Source organism: Phyllostomus hastatus, unplaced genomic scaffold (genome assembly GCF_019186645.2).
Source record: "Phyllostomus hastatus isolate PE091 unplaced genomic scaffold, TTU_PhHast_1.1 phas_scaffold_1066, whole genome shotgun sequence".
NCBI lineage: Eukaryota > Metazoa > Chordata > Mammalia > Chiroptera > Phyllostomidae > Phyllostomus > Phyllostomus hastatus.
Window position 1 is genome coordinate 18,079,815 of NW_025334004.1, and position 21,619 is coordinate 18,101,433.

General features: G+C 40.6%; 1 protein-coding gene across 4 annotated transcripts in view; it reads right to left on the reverse strand.

Moving 5' to 3' along the window:
- The window catches only part of SORCS1 (sortilin related VPS10 domain containing receptor 1), a 484,554-nt gene that overhangs the window by 58,502 nt on the left and 404,433 nt on the right, over positions 1 to 21,619 (reverse strand). For all 4 annotated transcript variants that reach the window (XM_045854533.1, XM_045854532.1, XM_045854534.1 and 1 more), the window contains exon 18: positions 11,132 to 11,303. In XM_045854533.1, the coding sequence (XP_045710489.1) occupies positions 11,132 to 11,303 (172 nt within the window). The remainder of the gene's footprint in view (positions 1 to 11,131; positions 11,304 to 21,619) is intronic.

The window sequence follows — 21,619 nt, forward strand, 5'->3', positions numbered from 1 at the left end:
GAGACTTGGTCATATGCCTTTCGAAATGTTATTTTACATTTGGACCTCAATTTCTTTACCTGTAATTGTACCTGGGCAGAATGACGATGATCCCAATTCTCATTTCTAGTCCACATATAGTGTAATTTTTTATCCTTCTATTATTCTTGTTACTGGCATTATTGGACAGCCACACATATTCCAACATCCCTTGGGGTTGCTGAAATAATCTCAGCTCTACATTGAAGGTGCAGAATTTAGTCCAGTGCCATTGCCACACAGTGGAGAATCTACATCGCACATTAACGGTAGATTCTGCTGAGGACTGAACTGGCAAGGCAGAAGAGTCATGGAATAATGAACTGTCGGTCAAGTACAAAGCTAGAAACCTGAGAAAGTTACACCCTTAAGCAAGAATAGTGTGGCTCGGTAAAGCTCGGATTCAGGGCCAGTGGCCACCCATGTGGATGAAGTGGAACATCAGTGTTGCAGGGCCTAAGGCAGACAGGCTGAGAGATTGAAAACCCAAACTGAAGACTCTTTCATCATTCTAGCCCTCGGGATGTTCACCGAGCTAAAGCTCTCCGTAATGAGACAGGTTTTCTTTCTCTTTGCTTACGAAGGCAGACTGAAGTTCTTTGCCAGCATCTACTCTCCGAAACCCTGAAGGAGAGCAGCTCACCAAGGTATGTGGCCTAGTATTAAGGGGAGAGAAAAGCGGAGCCTTCGAAAGAGTTGTGAGTGGAGCAATCCAACCTGAACTTCAGACAGCAGGCCTCTGGCTAAAGACAACCTATACTGTCCGCCCCCTTTCCTTCTTTCCTTTTTAAGCTGAGGCAACAAGGGAGAAGAAATGGAGTGGCTCAATTGCCTTGCTCGAGTCAAAAAGAATAAAGCTGAATGGAGTAGGGAATAATACACGAGAAAGCCTCTTAAATCCCCCACCGCCCATTGAGATCAGCTCCGGCTCCTTTGTGTGGAAGAGGAAAACAGCTGAGGCTTCCCGCTCAGATCTGGGCTGGCTTAGCAACAAACACCCGCCCAGAGGTACCACTGCCTGCTCACTCTTCGTGCCGTCTTTATCAGCCCCGACTTTTCCCCAGATGAAAAAGTAGGTCAAATTCTTTCAGGGGAAGAATTCAACAAAAGAACGTCTCACAGAAAACTTCGTCAGGAGTCATCTTCTCTACCATTGGATGGCTGGCAGCATCCTGCAATATTTATGAAGTGTTATCACATTATGGTCACTTCTGGTTGCCGTAAGTCTCAGAACGCTACTGGGAAATTACAGATCATTGAAATCCATCTAACGAGGACACAACCTTCATGTCCTGAAGTTAAATCTCACGGAAGAAGTGATACTCAAGAATCTTCCTTATTAAGTTCCAGTCTTTGTATGTAAATGAAAGTATTAAAACAATGAGATGCAGATCAAAGTTTTCATTTTAGTCTCTTGCCTCAGATTTAATTTAAAAGTCTTAAATTATGCAGTGAATTGCATCTCTTTATTCTCACGGCTATTTAAAACGTTTTTAATTATCTTCCCTAACATGCAGGGACTACTTCTGCCTAGCAGTCCGCTCAGACAAACGCCTTCCGAATCAGTTCTGTTCTTGAGAATAATTAGGCCCTTCACCATCCATCCTGTGCCTTCAGGGTCTCGCATTGGATTTCTATGGGAAGCTGAGTTATCGCCTTGACAGTCTATAGGCTCATTAGGTGCTCGTTAGTGGTCCTGCGGACATTCATCTTCAGGAAGTCTCCAGACAGAGAGGGGCCCCCGCTCATGCCTGGGTCTCAGAGAACACCTTTAATCAGCTTCCTCAAATTCAAGTGTAATTGGAAAAGGGCTTCTCAGACACAATTTCATGGACTCCTCCTCTCCCCTCTAGGTGGGTCCCTTGATCAACGATTTTTTGTTCCTTAAGGAAACAAGGATGCATGAACGCACGATAGGGTGTGTGTCTGTGTGTGTTTTCCTTTTGAGTCTCAACTGGGAGTGAGACGGGCTCCTTTACCTTGTTGTTCTCGACGAAGGTGCTCTCAGTAGAGTATACTGGAGGGAACCCTAAAAAGAGTAGGGGTGGGGTCCCTAAGAAGGGGCTTTTCATCAACGTCGACAGTTATGTGGTGCTTGGAGGGATACACCGGGTGAGAAGCCAGCTGTGGGATTTGAAGGAGTTGTGTTATGGAGTCATCCTTGTCACCTAGATGTGGTGGGTGGCTTCACATGCTATCTGCAGGAAGGGCTTCTATTTCCGGCACATGTCAAAACCTGTAAGATTCTGACTCGGGTGCTATTGCACAAGGGCTTACACGCGACCCTCTGTGCCCCTAGCCTTTGATTATTTCTTGTCAATAAGAAGTTTTCCTCTTTGCTCTGGTTTTAGCAAGATTTTCATTGATATTCTTGTTAGAATTAGGACATACACTAGTATAGAATAAAGGAAGGGATTTAGGTTTCAGAGGAAGACTTTAATAGATTTTGGATGTTATTCAAATTTTAGATTCTTTTCCTTTTAAGTGTGAGCTTTGTGACCCCTAGGGACGCCTATCTAAATCACACACAGTGACTGAGTTCCCATCGACCTGTTAGGCGTAGTGCATAGAGACAGCCCAGCTGCAGCCAGGAATGGCATGGTTCCTGCCATAAGAATTCCTTATAATTTATTGGGGGGTGCTAAAAATTATTACAGTATAATGCAGTAAATTCGTCCTTCTTTTTCTTTTCTATGGATACACAGTATTTAATATGTTCTGTTTCGTGGGGTGAGGTTTCGATCTAAACCTTGCTGTGGCAGAGGTCCTAGTTCACCCAGAACATTTATTTCCACAAACTGAACTACGTCTACTGATGAGTGAAAAGTACAAGAGTTGAAATTGAAACTTAGTAAAATATTTGTGGGAGAACAAATAAACACACATGGAAGTCTAGCTACTTGGTGGGACAAGTGGTTCCTCAGGTCTTCAGTGCTGTGATTGACAGGCATAGGAGATGAAACCCACGTGGAGGGGCTCATTTGAATGCATGTAACTGGGGGGCGAAGACAGGAGGGTTGCACCAGCCTCTAGGCCGGCCCAGCCCCACAGACAGAAGACAAACCTGTAGGAGAAAGATAAACCACGAGTAAAACAAGACACAAAGGCACCATCATTGGTGCCAAAATGACAAAATATTACACCAACTTGGAGAGGTGGGTAGGCTGCCCACTTCTGCATCAATCACGCTGTAGTGTCAAAGCTGAGTACAGCAGAGGCCTCTTGGTCCCTTCGACCCCTTGAGGACCTGCTACTTTAGGGGCATCAGAAGCATGGCATTAATATCCCCATTGTTATGAAGAATTGGCACTGGGTATGAGGGTGTAAATCAGGCATATATTCAAAGTAAACTTAGGGGCATCAAATTCAAATGAGAAATGGACTTCCAGAGATTTTGAGAATATAGAGAGAGACTCCATGTGTTGCCCCTGATATAAGTCAAGGCTTGTTTGATTTTGTTCTAAATTAAATTTAAAAGATGGTATAGCCTGAAGAAGTTTGGTATACATGGATGGGAAACCCCTTGAGTGGTGCATTCATATCCTGTATTTTCTAACAGTCTTTAGAGTGGATAAAGCAGTGTCAGATACACAGCAGCCACTCAATAAAGGCACAGTTTTGCAGAGAGGGGGAAACTCAAGAGAGAATTTGACATCTCTTTGCTGAAATGGTTCTCAACAAACTGCTCCCCATCCATGAATATTCTCAGACAATCAGGAGGATATCTTGGTTTATATGTTGACTAGTATCTAAGAACACAGAAGCAGCCATAGGCCAGCCTGGCTAGGTCACAGATAATTTTGCCTATTCTTTCTACTCCTTGATCTTTGTCACTACCTGCCCAGAACTGACCGTTTCTATGGAGCCTTAGCAACCACGCAAAGTTCTTTCCCAGAAAACGGTTCTTTCCACCATAGAAAAACAATAAAAAGGCAAGATACCTTAGAGCCTGGATTTGACTCTTGGCTCTACTATTTAGTCACTTTTTGCGGTCTTATGTAAGTTACTTCATCTTTCTGTGCCTCAGCTGGGCCATCTACAAAATGACAATGACGATAATCCCTACTTACGGAGGGTTGCTGTGAAATCTAAATGAGATAATCCATGAAAGCGCTCACCAACGACCACTGTCAGTGCTCAATAACTGTGGCATTTCTGAACTGTTGTCACAGTGTCATATTTCAGTACTCCCCAGCTACTTAGACATTCTGCTATTCTTTATTCTGTCCAACTCATCACGTGCACCATCCATGCCTACATACATAACCCAGAGATTAGGAGAGAAACTGAGGTTGTTTCTGCAAGAAGAGCTTGTGAATCTCTAGCACAGAATCCCACGGTCAAGTGTGAGGTCCCCAGGTCCTTCAGATGGGGTGAGGGCCTCTGGGCTTGGTAGTCTGAACCAGGACACGAGAGCATCAAGGCACTGAGCCTGACAGCTGAAGGCAGCAGATTTCATCCCTGCTGTTGTAGCTTTGCCCACTCAAGTGGAATGAACCGACTTGTTACTTTTTCCCCCCTTCTTGTGCCCAGAGGCATGAATTTACACATCATGGAACTAGAGTCCCCAGGCCGCTCCCGTATCACTCAGCCGAGTTGGAGGTGCCCGCTGATCTTACACAGAGAGCAAAGCTGAGCAGATGGGAGCCTGGCCTCTGCCCCTGGAAGGCACACTCCACTGAGCAAAGGTCAGGGCGGACCAGGGTGGGGCTCTCGATTCAGGTCCGGCTCTCCTGTGTTCTTAGAAATAAAACAAAAGTCTGAATTCTGAAGCCTGCTGCAGCATACACATCTGCTGCTTCAAAAAATGTTCTTCTTCTGAGTATCATAATTGGGTTCCTCATGTCTCTGGGGAAGAGGTCTTTATGATCACCATGCAGACAAATGCAGGGTCTAGGACTGGCCCCCAAGGTGAATCTTTCCCTAGGAGTCCCCCAAAAGCTTCCTTTCTTTTCCCTTTCCTTCCCTAAAAACCTAAATACAAGCACTATATTTTGTGTGAATTGCCAAAATGATTTCTAAGTAAGCTTTTTGTTGAGCATAACATACATAAAAATATGCAAAATTTGAATATATAACAAATTTTAAAAAGCAAATGAATCCATTAAAAACCATAAGAAATTAACAATTGCCAGTACCTCTCAAATTCTACCCCATCACTCTCCTTCCAAAGCTAACGATTATTCTCATTTCTATCAGCATAATTTAGCTTTGCCTATTTTTGCAATTTAATTAAATTGAGTCATGCAGTATGATTATTTCCCATTTGATTTCTTTAGTTCAGTGTGGGATATGAGATTCGTCCAAATTTTTCCATATAGCAATGGCTTGTTCTTTTTTATTGCTGTCTGGTATTCCATTTTATAAGTATACTGTATTCATTTCTCCATTCTACTGTTAATGCCTATTTGTTTCCAGTTTTGAGGTCTTATGAATAACTATGCTGTACATGATTTTACATATGTTCTGGTGCATATCTGTATGCATTTCTCATATACATATTATATACTTAGGAGTGGACATGTTGAGTCATAGGTTGTACATATGTTCAGCCAGCGATATGAAAATATGCACACAAATCCCCAAAGAGGGGATGCCAATCTAGACTCAAAAACAGCATTGTATGATTGATCAGTTACCGAATATTCTCAATAACTCTTGAAATTTGTATTAATATTTTTAAATATAAACCTTCTGATAGGTACACAGTAATATCTGAATAGTGTTTAGTTACATTCCCCCATTGAGTAGTGACATTGAGAAATTTTTCATATGCTTATTGCCTATTTAGTTACCATCTTTGAAAAAAAACTGCTTAAGTCATTTGTGCAGTTTCAATTGTTTTGGCACAATTTTTCTTATTAACGTGTAAGATTTATTTATATTTTTCTGGGTATGTGCCCTTTATTCAAATTATGTATTACAAATACCTTCTTCCCCTGTAGGGCTTACCTTTTTATTTTCTGAACAGTGTCTTTTGGAGAAAAGAAGTTGTAAATTTTAATGTACTCTAATTAACCCATATTCTCCTTTAAACTTGGTGCGTTTTTTTCCTGTTTAAAAAATATTTGCCTAACCCAAGGTCATGAAGGTACTCTTTTGTCCTTTTCTTTGACCACTTTAGTTTTATCTTTCAAAATTAGAGTGACAATCAGATTAGAGTCATTTGTGTGTATGTGTGTGTGTGTGTGTTACCAGAGGTCAAGCTTCATGTATTCATTTCCATATGGATACTCAATGTTGTAGCACCATTTACTGAAAATATTATAATTAATTTACTGTACTACAATGCCTCATTTGTCATAAATAAGTGGGTGTATATGTATAGATATGTTTCTCAACTCTCTATTGCCTTTCCTAGTTGGCTTGTTTGTGTAGGGGATATGTATATCTGCTATCACTACACTATCTTGTCAATTATAACCCACAAAAAATGCTGAAGATTTTTATTGGAGCTGCATTTAATTTAAGAGCCACATGGAAAAAAACTGACATCTCAAAATATTGCATTTTTTAATTCATGATCATTGTACATCCCTCCATCAACTTGCAGTTTTCCATTTTTTCCAAGTGAGTTGTAGTTTTTTTGTGTAGAGCTACTGAAAATATGTTGTTAGGTTTGTCTGGAGGTATGAGTTGTGTTTTGATTCTATTATAAGCTACACGTGTATGTGTGTATAAATATGTGTGTATATGTGTGTGTGTGTGTGTGTGTGTGTGTATGTACATTTATCTGTCCATGTTTTGGAAGGTTTATATATCCAAATATCAAGATTTACTCTAAATCTAGAATAACTAAAATGTGTTTGAAATGAACCATTAACACAGGTTTGAAAATCAGACCAATGGAACAAAGTGTCTAGAAAGAGACCTACCTACACATATATGGTCAATTCCATTACAACAGAAGCTCATAGCAATTAAGTGTGAAAATAACTGTCTTTCAACGGTGCTGGGTCAATTAGATATGCATATGGAAAATATGTAAACATTGGCCCCTACTTAAAACAATCTTTTCAAGCTGAATCAGAGCCTTGAATGAACTTATGGTATAGCTTCATGGTCTTGGGTTACGTTAGGTACAGACTTTTTAAGGGAGCTGCAGAAATCCTTAATTATTTATTTCATATAGTTACTAATAATATTTGGGTTTCAATCTACATTTCAGTATTTGTTTTCTTTGTTTCAACTGTATTCTACTCCATTTTCTCTCTTCCTTGGCTTATTTTGGATAAGCATTTTTAATATTATTCCAATTTCCCTGTCAAAACTTGATAGTTAAATATTCCCTTACTATTCTTTTAGTTACTCTAGATATTAAAACGGGCATTCTGGACATGTTGGTGTCTAATGTAAATTACTACTTTTACCTCTTCACAGGTATTTCTTGGACCTGAACATATTTTAACTCCAATTAATTCCATTTACATGCTATATCATGTATTAATTTTATATATATTTTAAATTGCACAGCTGATTATCATTTTTGGTCTGCAGTGTTACTATTAATTTCAATTTACCCACATATATACGCTTTTTCTTATTCTTGATTCTTTCCATTATTTGAATGCTTTTGCCTGGGGTCATCTTTTTTTATGCTAAAAAAATTACCTTTAGTATTTTTTTTAATTTTATTTTTCAATTAAAGTTTACATTCAATATTATTGTGTATTAGTTCCAGGTGTACAGCATTGTGGTTAGAGATACTTTACAAAGTGTTCCCGTGGTATTTTTTTGACAGAAATCAGCCTATATGACTCATCTCAGTTTTCGTTCATCTGAAAAATATCTTTATTTTACTGTCACATTTGATTTTTTCCCTAGCACTTCAAAAATGCCCTTCCATTTTTCTTAAGGTTACTTTAAAATTGTTCACTTTCTTTTTAGATTTCAGTCATTTGAATGTGATGCCTGAGAATGGTTCTTTGTATTTAGTCTGGTTGGAGTTTGGTGATTCTCCTATATCTATGTGTTTGATAGGCTAATATGTTTTATCAGTTTTGGAAAATTCTCAGACAATATCTCTTCAAAATTATTCTGGCTCCTTATCTTTCTCTTTCCCTTTTGGGACTCCAGTTACCTCTGTTAGGCTTTTTTTCGGACTGTAAGACTCACATCCACCTCCCACCTGCAAATTTGGGAGGAATAATGGTTGTTAATGCTGCTGTTGAGTTCTGTTTGCATTTACATTGGTGGGAAATTATTTTATTTATGGTATTAAATATTTTACCACATCTTCTGCTTCAAAATTTTTTTTCCTATTTTCCTCTTCTAAAACCTAGGTGCATCTTGTGGTCTGAAAAATATGGTACTTCTTTTCTCTATATTCTATCCTTTTTCTCATACATTACAAATGGCATTATTTTGTACTGTTGTTTCTTCATGAACGGATCCTCTATTCATCTTCAATTTCCTGGATACCCACTGAAGTTCTTAGTATCAGTTCTTTTCTCTTTGCTTTTACAATTTCCCTTCAATTACTGATTCTTACTGACTATTGTGGGAGGGTGAATTTTCCATCTTGCCCCATACTCACAAACATATCAGCCACCTTTCAGAAAACTGTTCTTTCAAGGGTCCTCATATATCAGCAAATTTGTTCCTTTTCTGTTGCTTCCCCCGACCCTTGATTCTATTTCTGGATATAGCCATCATTTTTTCCAAAAAAATAAATGCCCAACATTTTATATAAAAAATAGATAAGGTCTCTGATTTGTGTTATTTTTCTTTAAGAGGATTTTTTTTTAGCTTCTGGCAGGCATTTAGGGTAGGGGAAAAATCACTCTAAACTATTTGGATACTGAAATAACTTCAGGTTGGATTTCAGGGTGTAGAGAGCCTGGTCTAATTCTGAGTTGTCTGTACTGCTAGGGCAGAGCTTTGTAGGAGTCTCAGGAGCCTAACCTGGTCTTGTACTGTTTACCAGGGTTCTCCTCCTTGACAGTGTCTGAACTCAAATTTTTATCTCCTGAAAATGCAATACCTGTAAAATCTAAGCTTACCTTCTAATCCTCTCGGGGACTACTTCCTTCTTTGCCTGTGTCACTTTGATATTGTCAAATAAGTCAGGGAGGGGACAGGCACAGAATACTGTGCTGCCACTCTGTGCTTGCCTTCTCTCTGAAATGTGACCTCATCCACCCCAGCTGCCTTGGTAGGCCCCGAAACCAACGGTTATCGGTTATCTTCCCAGCCTTCAGTGCTGTCCAGCTAACACTTTCTGTTCGGACTTCCACAGGGAATCTGAAATGTGACCTCTGATGCAGTGTGATGCATGCACTGGCAAAGTTCCTGAGGGAAATAGAGCTCAAAATGTTGGACTCACCGCTATGAAACTCCCATCGTTCAAGAAAATAGTTTCGGCTTCTCAAATCCTCTGGATGGTTCTCCGGCACTTGTCTTCCTCCTTCTGTCCCTGTCTCTCTGACTCTGACTGCCACGCTCACTCTTGCTCTCTCTATATACACACATGTTTGGTTTGCTGCAAGCCGATATGTCATAGCCTCAGGCAGAAGTCCCCAAAGATTTTGTTCTGGGAAACCAAACAACTCCAATTGGCCTAAACTGGCCTCTATCTTTCTAGTTCCAACTGTAGAATTTGCAGGGACCTTAGCATTTAGAAGATTGGGTATGGCTGAAAGGCACTTGTTAAGGAGACAGCAGAAAGCAGTATCGTTAGAGCGGTGGTTCTCTCAGTGGTCCCTGGACCAGAAATGCCAATATCACCTGTGCCAGAGTTTCAAACTTATTTCACAGTTGTTTTGTTTTTCCTACAGGAATTAAAATACTAACAATTTTGATCAAACCTAACATATAATTCTAATGACTTCATCTTCAAGTCACACCCAGAGCCTCTCAGACTACTCAACTCCCCTTGATTTTGCCTTATTTTTCCCTTGAAGCACAATGTATAATCTATGACTTTGTTAAAAGAATGCATATTTTGGGGCCTCACCCCAACCTAGTGAATCAGAATCCCTGGAGATGCGGCCCAGGGAACTGTTTTAAAATGCTCCCGGGCTGATTCTCATGCCCATGAAAAACTGAACGCCACTGGCCTCTCAGAAGAGAAAGCTGGAAGGCACTGTCATGAATCCAAACCCTAGTGACATCATTAACTTTGAAAACTCCTGGGTATTCACAGGCCTCACACAGCGCTGGCTACATTTGAGGTGCTCAGAAAACATGGCTGGTAGTAGGGCTGTCTGATTTAATAACCGAGATCATTTAACGGAAGTGTGTATCCTTCAGAGACCATCCTCCTCATTGACAAGATGACAGAAATGTCTGTGTCTATCCAAAAACACATGATACAAGTCTCATCTTATCTGTCTTCTAAATATTCAGAAAATTCAGATAAACACAACTTGGCAAAAAAAGATGCTCATAATAATATCCCCAAAGTCCCACAAAAGCACAGACTCTCAATTGCCAAAGAAAGTGTGCTCGTTCGTGTTGAGATGGGCCTCTGGTATATGTATGACCCAGCAGGCTGCCTGTGGATAAAGAAAACCCAAGACTTCGGGCTGGGAGAGGAAGACGGTATTGGTATTTTTTTTGGTTGATTGAGGATGTGTGTATGTGAAATTATTTTTTTAAAAAAGCATTAATGTATTTTGGAAAAGAAACATTTTTCTGTGTGGGCTGCGAACCAAAGTGTCGTCAGTTCAATTCCCAGCCAGGGTACATGACTGGGTTGCAGGCCATAATCCCCAGCAACTGCACATTGATGTTTCTCTCTCTCTCTCTATCTCTCTCCCTTCCCTCTCTAAAAATAAATAAATAAATAAAATCTTTAAAAAAAAACCCAAAAATGTTTTTCTAAAAGTGCCAATAAGGCAAGGTTAAATCCAAAAAGAACCCCCGAGAAATGAGATACTGAGCGGAAGTGAAGAATACTTGCAGTGAAATAAAAACAATTGAAAAATTGCATCAGAGAAGGTGACATGATAACAATAACAAGAAACTACAAGTGGAAGGAAATGAAAATTTAAATAATCAAGTTAAAAATATGTCAACAAAACCTGAAAAGATATATAAACCAAGCCATGATTTCTTAGGGAAAAAAACCCCTGGCTGCAGAAGGTAGCGGGGAGATGGAAGTCACTCCTACCTCCTCCAGTTGCACCATGAGAGTGACATTGTGCCCTTGTTCCGCTGTCAACTTTCCGTCAGCAGTGACGATCCGGAGCCCCCGCGGGGCCTTCCCCGGACACTTCTGGGGTTTGGCAGTGTACTGTTCTCTCACTCCGTCAGTGCAGTTATTGGAAACCACCTTCCTGTACCTACATGGAGAGAAGGTCAAGTTGTAATCGGGCTCATTGTAATTTGGATTGCTCCCAATTTTTTAAACTAAACCTACTGCCTAGTCCTGATGGCTACCAATAACTACAATTCATGTAGCTCTGAGGATGACAGCTAAGTCATATAAAGCACCCAACAGAAATACAAATCCTCATAATAATATGGTGTTCCTATTACTAGCACTTTCATGTACTTCTTTGATTCACCTAGCGAATCAATGAACTGTTTCACTTCACAGCTGTGGGAACCACACAGCAGTAGAGGAAATGGTCTTTGCCCTCACTAAATTTATAATCTAGTTGAAGAGATTTGTGTGGGTGATCTAAGATACTTCAAGGGCTATACAATTAAGGGTTAGAATGAGTAGCAATATATATTGCAAAAGGAATTTGCAACTCAGAGAAAGAATAGATTGTTATGGGACGACATGGTTTAACATTACATCTCATGGAGCATGCTCTAGTAATGACATAATGCAGAATGTTGGCTAAATTTCATAGTTTTTATCTAATATTTCATGAGGGGTTATACTGTTTAAAACCATTGAAATCTCATGGTAAGGAGACTTCAGTCTGCTGATTGAGGAAATCCTTCCTATTGTTTTGCTTATTTCTTCTTGTTTCAGCAGCCAAAGAGGGGTAGGATCGAGGGTGGGAAATGGGGGTGGGTGGGGTGGGGAAAAGTGGTGGCGGGAAAATGGAGACAACTATACTTGAACAATAAAAAACACAAAAAATAAAAAATGAATTATCCTAAAAATTTACCCTGTATAATTGATCAGATTCACCATAAATTAAATCTGTGGTTTGAGGATGCCTAACCTTTAAGGCTTTGCAGGTTCAGTGTTACCTATTCATCATCTTTTTGTGTGTGGTCTACAGTAACTACTTTATGGATTCATATATTTGATTTCCCAAGACTACTGTCTGTAATTGGTGGTAGAGCTCAGACTGGAAGCAAAGCCCAAGATCTTTCCACCCTTCTAGGCCAGGGGTTGACAAGCTATTTATATAAGGGACCAGATAGTAAATGTTTAAGCTTTGTTGTCTATATGGTGTTTGTGGCAAGGGTTCAACGCTGGTTGTAGAGTGAAAGTGGACATAGGCAATGTGCAAAGAATGAACACAGCTGCATTCCAATAAAACTTTATTTACAAAACCTGGCTGTGTCCTAAATTTGGTTTGCAGGTTGTTGTTTTCTAATCCCTTCAAATCTAAAGGTTCTCTCTTCTGTTCCTGAGTCTCAGAATTGACTAGCTCAATGCATGCTTGAAACAGTCAAATTAAACACTGTCGGGGAAAGTGCTTCGAACACAGTGAATCATTACAAGGTCAATTTTTAATATTTAACTCACCTTGTAGGGGAGTTGTATGGATTAAATGGATTAAGGTACACAGAGTGCTTAAAACCACTCTGACAATTAGCAAATGCTTGTGAAATATTGCCAATTATTTTTATTTAATACTATTATTATTTCTCCTACCTGTTAACAACTTTCACGTCTTCCAGATGTCTTTAGGATAAGTCGCAAATCCAGTTACCTTGTGCAGAACGCCCTTGACGAGCTAATGCCATCCTATTTTTCTGGACTCTTTTTCTCCAGTAAGCTCATTCTGCTCTAGCCACACTTCTCTGCTCTTTCTGCCTCTGTGTCCTCCTGCATGCTCCAAAGCTGCCCATGCTTCCACTCACAGCTTATCACCTGTCTTTTCCTGACTGTGGTAGTAACATAGTAAGACAGTGAGACGTTCATAGAGCATTCTTACTATGCTTTAGTTTAGTTATTGTGCTAAGTTCTTAACAAGACTTTTCTCATTCACCTTCAAAATATCTCTAATAAGGAAGGTATTCTTACACTTAAGGTATAGATGAATAAATTAAGGTTCAAAAAAGTTAACTAATTTTCTCAAGATTACACAGCCAGGACCCTAGACAATTTATCTCTAGAATACATCTGCTTTTTACCACTACACTGTACAGGTTCTTCAAATGGAGAAATATCGTCCCTCCTTTAAATGCTTAAAGGAATCCTTATGATTGACTTGATAGAAATCAATTTATGCCTTGTCAACTGCCTTCCTGTGTATGGCGGTAAACTTTAAGCTCCTTGAAGGCATCCTTGAGCCCTGAATATGCTAGACTGATAATCACGAGGTCCACACTGGGATGACTGTACCATTTTGAAAGATGAAATATCTGCACAGTAGTCGGCTATTACCACTGCCCTAACACCTCACCCACCAACCTGGCAGTGTTGATCCCTATCTTGGGAATCCCTGCTTCTCCTCACAGACCAGCAACTAAAGGGTTAACAACTAGCACAAGCAGGCAGCCTCCAAAGCCCTGCTCCTGCACTAAGATCCCTGCCCATTTTGATTGGGCATTGTTATGCCTGAGCATTTCTAACAGTCCCTCATTGGCTATTTTAAAAATTCTGTTGGATGTGTTTGTGAGTATATGCTGATTAAAATAGACAATAATGGCATGTGGGAGAAAAAATAAAGGAATGCCACTGACACTGTGCAATGGTGGCATTCTGGTACCAGCAATGGTAGCAAGAAAATGGCTGTCAATGTCATACAGTAATTACAGCATCTCAGTGAATTTAACTGTGAGTCAGGAAGTCCCTGTGTGTTTCTGAGGCAAGGCACCAGGCAAAAGAAAGACAGATTATGATTTTTAATCACTTAGCACCCAAGCACACCTGTGCCTCTGTCTTGGCTAGCGGCCATAGAGGCATGGGCTCACCATCACCATTGTCACCGTCAGCAAGGGAACATCCCTCTTGTTTGTCTCTGCTCTGACCAATCCTTGCCTCAGGCTTCCCTGAATCCGGTAGCAACAGGAGCTCTGCTTAAATCCAAAGCACGGAACCATCCCCCCTGGGATTCTGCCACAGAGAGACTATTGGTAATTTTTTTAAATGCTCATTAAAAACCATTCTGAAACCATTTTATTTCCTGGATGAAAATGGCATTGCATTAGCCCTACCAGACCTGTCCCTTAAATTTAGAAGAAAATTGTGCAGAAATACAGAGTTAATTTACTCAAGTAAGCACGCACCTGCTTTTTGCATTACTGAATGTTCCTATTTTCATACCAGCAGCTGTCCCTGGGTCTGAGTTACATAAATGAATAATGCATTTAATATGTTATTAAATGGGGCTGCTACCTCCACAATAACAAAGCGACTTATGATTATGTTGGACTGAAGCTCTGCATATTACAGGGATGCAGTCAGTGGGTAAAGCATTCTTCAGTCTACCAAGAAGAAATGCGATCTGTAATGGCAAGGGAGTCTTTCTTTGTACAATCACTGGAAAGGAAACATTCTGCAAATGTGCCTCTGATATTATCAACCACCCATCAGTAGATAGTGTCTTATTACTTCAGTAACCCCAATTTCAGCTATTCTCCTCCTTCCCATCTTGGTACCTCTCTCTGTCACTTTTCCTTTTTACCTCTATCTTCTTTGACTTTGCTTCTCGATTGCCTGCCACTCTTAAGAAGGATAAGGCCATGATTTTTCTTTGTGAGAGTAAAACTGGTGTTTTACTACTTAGTAGTTTTTTTACCTTGTGATTTTGGGTGGAATACAGATGTTTATGACTGTGCAGCCCACGGTAAGGTGGCAGCCTAGTCAAGCTCAGCAGATCAAAACCCTCTCTGCTCTTCAGGATCACTGGGAGGAACTTTAAAAATAAATTGATGTCAAACACCCAACACCAGGAACTATGATTTAATCAAGACTTCTGGGCATCACTGTGTTTTGTTTCTGTTTTTAAGCTCCCTGGTGATTCTCATGTGCATACAGGGTCCAAGACTACTGCCCTGGTGCTTCAAACTAATGTAGGATCCGATGACCCAGGTTTGAATTCAGGTTCTTACATACTATACGAACTTGGGCAATTTACTCAACCTGCCTCTCATATTTGGGTTTTCTGCCTGCAAAATAGGGAAAATTACAGAATCTTTTCATAAAGCTCCTGGGAGGATTAAGTGTGATAATGGATTCAAAAGAGCTTAGAACAGAGTCTGGTGCATGGTAAGAACCTAACAAATATTAAAATATCAAAAGTTATTGAAAATAGTAGTATTGAAACAATTAAACATGAACTTGCTAGTATACAGCAAATTCGGTGAAAATAGGAGCTATATTCTTATTGCCAAGATCATCCTAAGATCAAATCTGCCCATGTTAATTCCCTTCTTAAAATCATTCAAAACTTACTGTGGATTTATTCATAAGGGGTACGATTCAGGTTTCAAGTAGAGTCCACGATCTGGCCTCAGTGTATTTTTCTAGCTTCAGCTCATGCCACTGTCCGACACAGTTCCCACGCTCAGGCCACCCTGGCGTCTGCAAGCCTGCTTCTGCCTGTGCTGTTCCTTCTACTGGAATGCTCTCCCCTCCGTCTAGCTCCCACGCATTCTTTAAAAGTCACCTTAGAAATCGTGTTTTTCTGTCACGTTGTCTGTTCCCCTTTTTCACAGTAGTTATTGCATGCGACAACCATGGTAGAGCTGGATGACACTCGAGGTCTTCCTGCAACCAAGGTCAGTCTTATTGACCCTGAACTACGGAGTCCCTCATCTGAGCTCACAAAACAGTGTGGTGATTGCTGGGGGTAGGGCGTATAAGGGCACTAAATGGTAACGGGAAAAAATACAATAAGGATTAAATTTTTAAAAGAATTTATATAGTTTAATATTTTGGACTGTACTACACGCCTTTGCTGTCAAGGAAAAACAGCTTTGTTACGATGACACTTGACTTAACGGAACAAGAAATGCGACAAGCCTTGGGAGGGTAGAAGGGGGCTAGTTCTGAGTACAGTGTAGGGCTAAGACTCAAACTCTTCCTGGACTTGGTGTGCCCACACTTAACAACGATCTTATGCAGTAGACGTGACATCAACATTTAGAAAGAACTGGGTTCCATGGTTGATTAAGCAGGTTTTCCAAGTTTCTCTCCTCAAGGCAACCGTTCTCAGGATTTTCCCCCTGAATTGAGTAAGCGGACCTTGGAATTAGGGGACTGTCCAGAGGCGGTCCTCAATGGAGGCAAGAAAACGTTTCTTTCAGGCAGCAGGATGGAAGCACAAGTCATTTCGTTTAAACAGCAAATGGAATGTGGCTTTGTGTTAAATGCCAACCTGATGGGATGGGACACACAGCAATGCTAAACAAAGCCACTTAAAATTGAGAATCATGAGAATGACTCATGGAATCCACTATCTGAGTCAACTAGTTGTATACATGATTTATGTAAGAAATTTTCCTGCCCTGGCTGGCTTAGTTCAGTGGATTGAGCATGGGCTGCAAACTAAAGCATCGCAGATTTGATTCCCAGTCAGGGTACATGCCTGGCTGGGTTGCAGGCCATGAACCCCAGCAACTGCACATTGATGTTTCTCTCTCTCTCTCTTTCTCCCTCCCTTCCCTCTCTAAAAATAAATAAATAAAATCTTAAAAAAATAAATTTTCCCTTCTTTTGAGCACCTGCAGTCCTAGGAGCCTAACAATCATTTCCATTTAGACATGGACATGTCAGAGCCTGAAGGGATCTCAAAGATCACCCGATTGCACAAAAGGGAAAGGAGATACAGTTTAGAGCGTTTCCCCGGCTCACACAGGGGACTAGTAGCAGTCCTGCACCTCTGGATGGAGTTTACTGTTCTCTTGCCACTATGCCATACCGCTTGGTTGAGAATCACTAGCACCAACACCATTCATGTGGGCAAGAACTGCTACATGAGAACAAGATCTCCCTATACGGTAACATTAACCTTTATTTCCTGACCCTTATACCATCCATGAAAACATGCAAGACCACATCTAAGAAAGATCTCCTGAAGAGTCAACTTTGTAGCAACAATTGTTGAGTCTCTGCTGGGAGCTGCCACTGTGCTTTGTTAGAAAGCAGGTACGTGAGGCCCTGCAGTGTGGCGTCTGTAAATAATGCGAGTGATGCCCCTCCGGTGGGCTTTAAAACACATGCACCACTTTTAGGACCAGTTATCCTCCATGAGACACACATTGATAAATCTTGCTGAGGTGATCAGACTGAACAGCCACCCCCCGCCCCCCACCACGAACAGAAATAAATGTAGTTGGGAGAAAACCAAAGCCCCCAAAGAGCCTGGAAATAGCAACACCAGTGCAATAGAAGGTTAGCCAGTGTCTAAGCATCTTCATAGCAGATGCAGGGAGGAATGTGTTTATAGAAAGCATCTAAAGTATTCCAAATGAATGTTGACTATATGAAGATTACTATTTTGCTAGAATTTATATATCTACATATATCTATTTATCTCTCTCTCTAGATATATACACACACACAAACATATATATATATATATATATATATATATATATATATATATATATATTTTCCTGGTCCCACTAAATGTTATTGTGGGTATGTGTATATGTAGTATACATATGTATATACTGTACAGTGTATATATATATTAATTTATTGTATAATAAATCAATGCTATTTTAAAATCATTTTTAAGCTTCTTGAGTAAATATCGCTGTTGTTTATTGAGAAACTAACCCTGAGGAGCAATCAACTCTATCATTTACTTTCGTCCAGGAAGAATTAATGGCTCTTCTAAAGAAACTCCACAGGCAGAAATTTCTATACACGCTTTTTTTTTCCAAACACATTTGGAAATATCTCTAGCTTAATAGGAAGAAAAAAATCTTTCCCCTGAGAAGATTATCTTGGTTTCTTAGAATAAACCAGCCCAATACCCGCTTTATTTTATATTGACAGAATTTTTTACGGTTGGCATGAAACAAGCAATGTCCTCGTTAATTTGGCAGCTTAAATTTGCAGCATGTTCGCTGGATCCCAAACAGTATAAACAAGATATAACCACACGCAAGCACAACTAAATGAGCTCGTGCTTGTGTATGTGCACACTGAGATGTATGCAGGCACCAGTGGAGAAAACAGTGAGAAGTGACATGGGTTTTTTCAGCACTAACATGTAAGGATGCAAACAAATGCACACTGACTTCACTCTATTTGAACAAAAGGAACCTGCTCACTAATCAGGGAAAGGTGTTCTCTACTTTAAGTGGTATCGAGGGCCAGGCACGTGTTCTGTAGTACAGTGGTTTCTAATTACGTGGCTTTATAAGTCTGTGTAGGTTATTATTTGTGTCACAGATGAAACAGCAGAGGCTTAGACTGAATATGTCCTAGATAGCAGTACTGCAGTGGCTATGAAGTTTTAATAAATTCCTGGACTATATATACACGATAAAAAGAATGCTCCCCCCTCTTTTTTCCTTTATTCCAGAGGAGCCCTTACTTGATGACTACTGGTGATGGTATGTGCATTTTGTAAAGTGACTGCTGTTTGCTAGGTGTGCTAGGTATTTTGCTGTATATTTTATATATAGCATTATATTTACCCCAAAAGCAAATAGCAACATTTTCTAGATTAGGAAACTAAGGGCCAAAGAAAAGAAGTCACTTGCTAAAGAATGGTGAATGGCAGAGATTGGATTCAAACAGTTATTCCAAAGTAACTGTTTTTTACCAAACAAAACATCCCCCATTATAATATTTCATTCTCCAGCCATAACAGGCTGGCCTCCCTTCCATCCCTGCACCAGCCTCCTTGCTTTGCATGGGGGGGCCTATGCCAGGTGTGAGGGCAAAGGGTGAACAGAGGCCGGGAGGGTACAGTGGGGAGCACAGCAGAACCGCGCTCACACGCTGCTCCATGGGCCAAGGGCTAAGGACTAGTGGCCACAGCGTCCTGGAGGGACATTTTGCACCCATTTCAGCTCTTACTCCAACTAGCATTTCTGAGTGCTAGCCAAGAACCGAAACAAAAATTGCACAGCCATTCTGCATAGAGAAGCTGATAAATATTTTGCCATCCCCTTAAAATAGCATTTCTACTGGGCATAATATTGACCTGTGCTAGAATGCTCCCATCATGGGCAAGTGAGTGAACCTGAGAACTCTGCTCTGTATACAGGGTAATGAGCTCACTGTGAAAGCACACAAAACCATTTATAAAGTGAGGCATTACAAAAAAAGAGAAGACAAGGAAAAGGGAGGTTTATCGGCATGCTTTCAGCTAAACTCTCAGAAAGGTGATTTTGGAAGATTTGCTTCTCTGGCCTGACTGACAAGAAACGTTTGTTACCTAGATACCCTTCCATTCAAATTCTGACTGCATGACCCCACGTGTGCTTTGCTGTGAGGTGAGTGAGGTGTCCGGGGAGTAACATGTATGGAGGGGCTTCTTTCAAGCTGACCTTGCACTCGGGATGCCTCTGTGCTTCATCCCAGCCTGAAGCTAATAGATTCCGTATACACTGAGCAAGCAATGCTTATGGATGGGCTGAAACTGGCATTGGAGACACTTAGGGCACACGGTGGCTCCTTGCTTCTAGAGGCTTCCAGGCACTAACACCAAGGCTTGTTCTTGAGAAAAATGCCCTAGTGGCCCTTTCACCCAGGTCATCTCTTGCTTCTTTTGCCTAAAATGACCTTCCTCACCTCATTAATTTGGGAAATGCTGCTTACCCTTCCTCTCAGCTTTGCAGAATCCATCAACATTTACATTTTAAAGGAGAAATGAGTCTCTAATTGTAGGACTCAAAGGAGGTGTGTGAGCAGGGAGCTAGTGTTCAACCCTTGCAGGGAGAGATCTGGCAAAGCCTGGGTCCACAGGTCTGAGGGGCAACCAGAGAGTTGGGGGGGGATTTGCTTTAACCATCAGCAAAAACACCTCCAGTTGCCAAAAGAGACTAATTATCGTTGCATGCTTTTAATAGCAATGATTATGGTGTGAGAATGTTAATTGCAGCATTGTTTACAGTGGCAGAAAATAGGACATCAGCAAAATGCCCATAGCAAGGGGTGACTGAGAAACCCAGGTGCTTCAGTCCCATGGAATGAAAAGTAATTGGGTAGAAGGTACCTCATATAATCTGACTTGGAAGGATGTAGAAGATATGTTTTTGAATAAAAAAAAGAAAAAAAGAACAATGTATCTATTAGAAAATCACATATAAAAATAACCTCCCCCAATTAATTTTGTGTATTTTATTCCTGGTGTAATTATTCACTGGGAGATGAAAAGTGTCAGACAACACACATATCAGCCAGGTCACAGTTGTGTGGAAAAGGGGGCAGGATTGGGGTGATGATCTAAATGGACTTCTAAACTATAGAAAAACTATGTCAACATTTCTTGTGCAATGGAATACCTTTAAGTAGAAAGCTAAGTGCTTAATGGCAGCACTGCAGTGGCTACAACGCTAAATCCCGAGTCTGTGTCAATGTGCCGATGAATCAACACAGAGCTCAGTGGAGCCTGGGGCCTGGGACTGGAGCCACATGAAGAAAGGCAGACAGTTCTCTTTTAATTCCATCTGCATTGTACCTCTTAGTAACTCCCTAAGTGGCCACAGACACTGTGAAGCAGAAATCTATGGGAGGAGGCCCTTTTTGAAGATAATTTCAGACTCCTGTCCCAGCTAAGGGTCCTCTCGGTCCTAGTGCGAATGCAGCATGTGTAGACAGTACACTGACCAGTGAGGTTACTAGTGTCACCCCCTCAGACACACACACTTTAGCCCATCGGTCCCTATGTGGGTGGTCACTCCTTCACCTGGGAGCACCTTACACTTAAGAGCTGGGCATTTGCCACGCCCATGGATGGCTGGTATTTACCACATGCTCTTGTACACAAGCTCATTCACTGATGCTGATGCTTTTTTTGCAAAAAAATTGCATGGAATAGATGAAATCAGGAGCTATGGGTACTTAAAAACCCTTCAGGGTCAGATGCTATTATGTAAAACCCGCTGACATGAACAAACCTCTCAGAGTAAAGGTTAAGCCCTAGCAAGTGACACTTGTGATTCTGTGATTAATAAACATAATCACATTGACAAACATGTATATACCTGGATACTGACCACTGAGTCACATTTTTAAATTTAATTGTAATTGTATAGGGAATAGATGAAAACTCTCATGGAATAGAACACTATAATTTTAGCATCTCTGATCCTTTATTTTATATATGTCAAGATTTATTTGGATTTCACGCATTGAGTTTGCCTAAAGACTGGTGAAACCCATTTAGAGGCAGCTTGAAAAGCTTTGTGTGCATGTATGGGCATGTATATGTGTGTGTATTCATTCTGCCTATCCTAGGGATTTGAGTAGCATCTAAAACAATTCGGACTCCTCTGTACTTCAGCCCCTTCTCATCAATACCAAAGAGAGAGTAATATAACTTCCTTGACACAT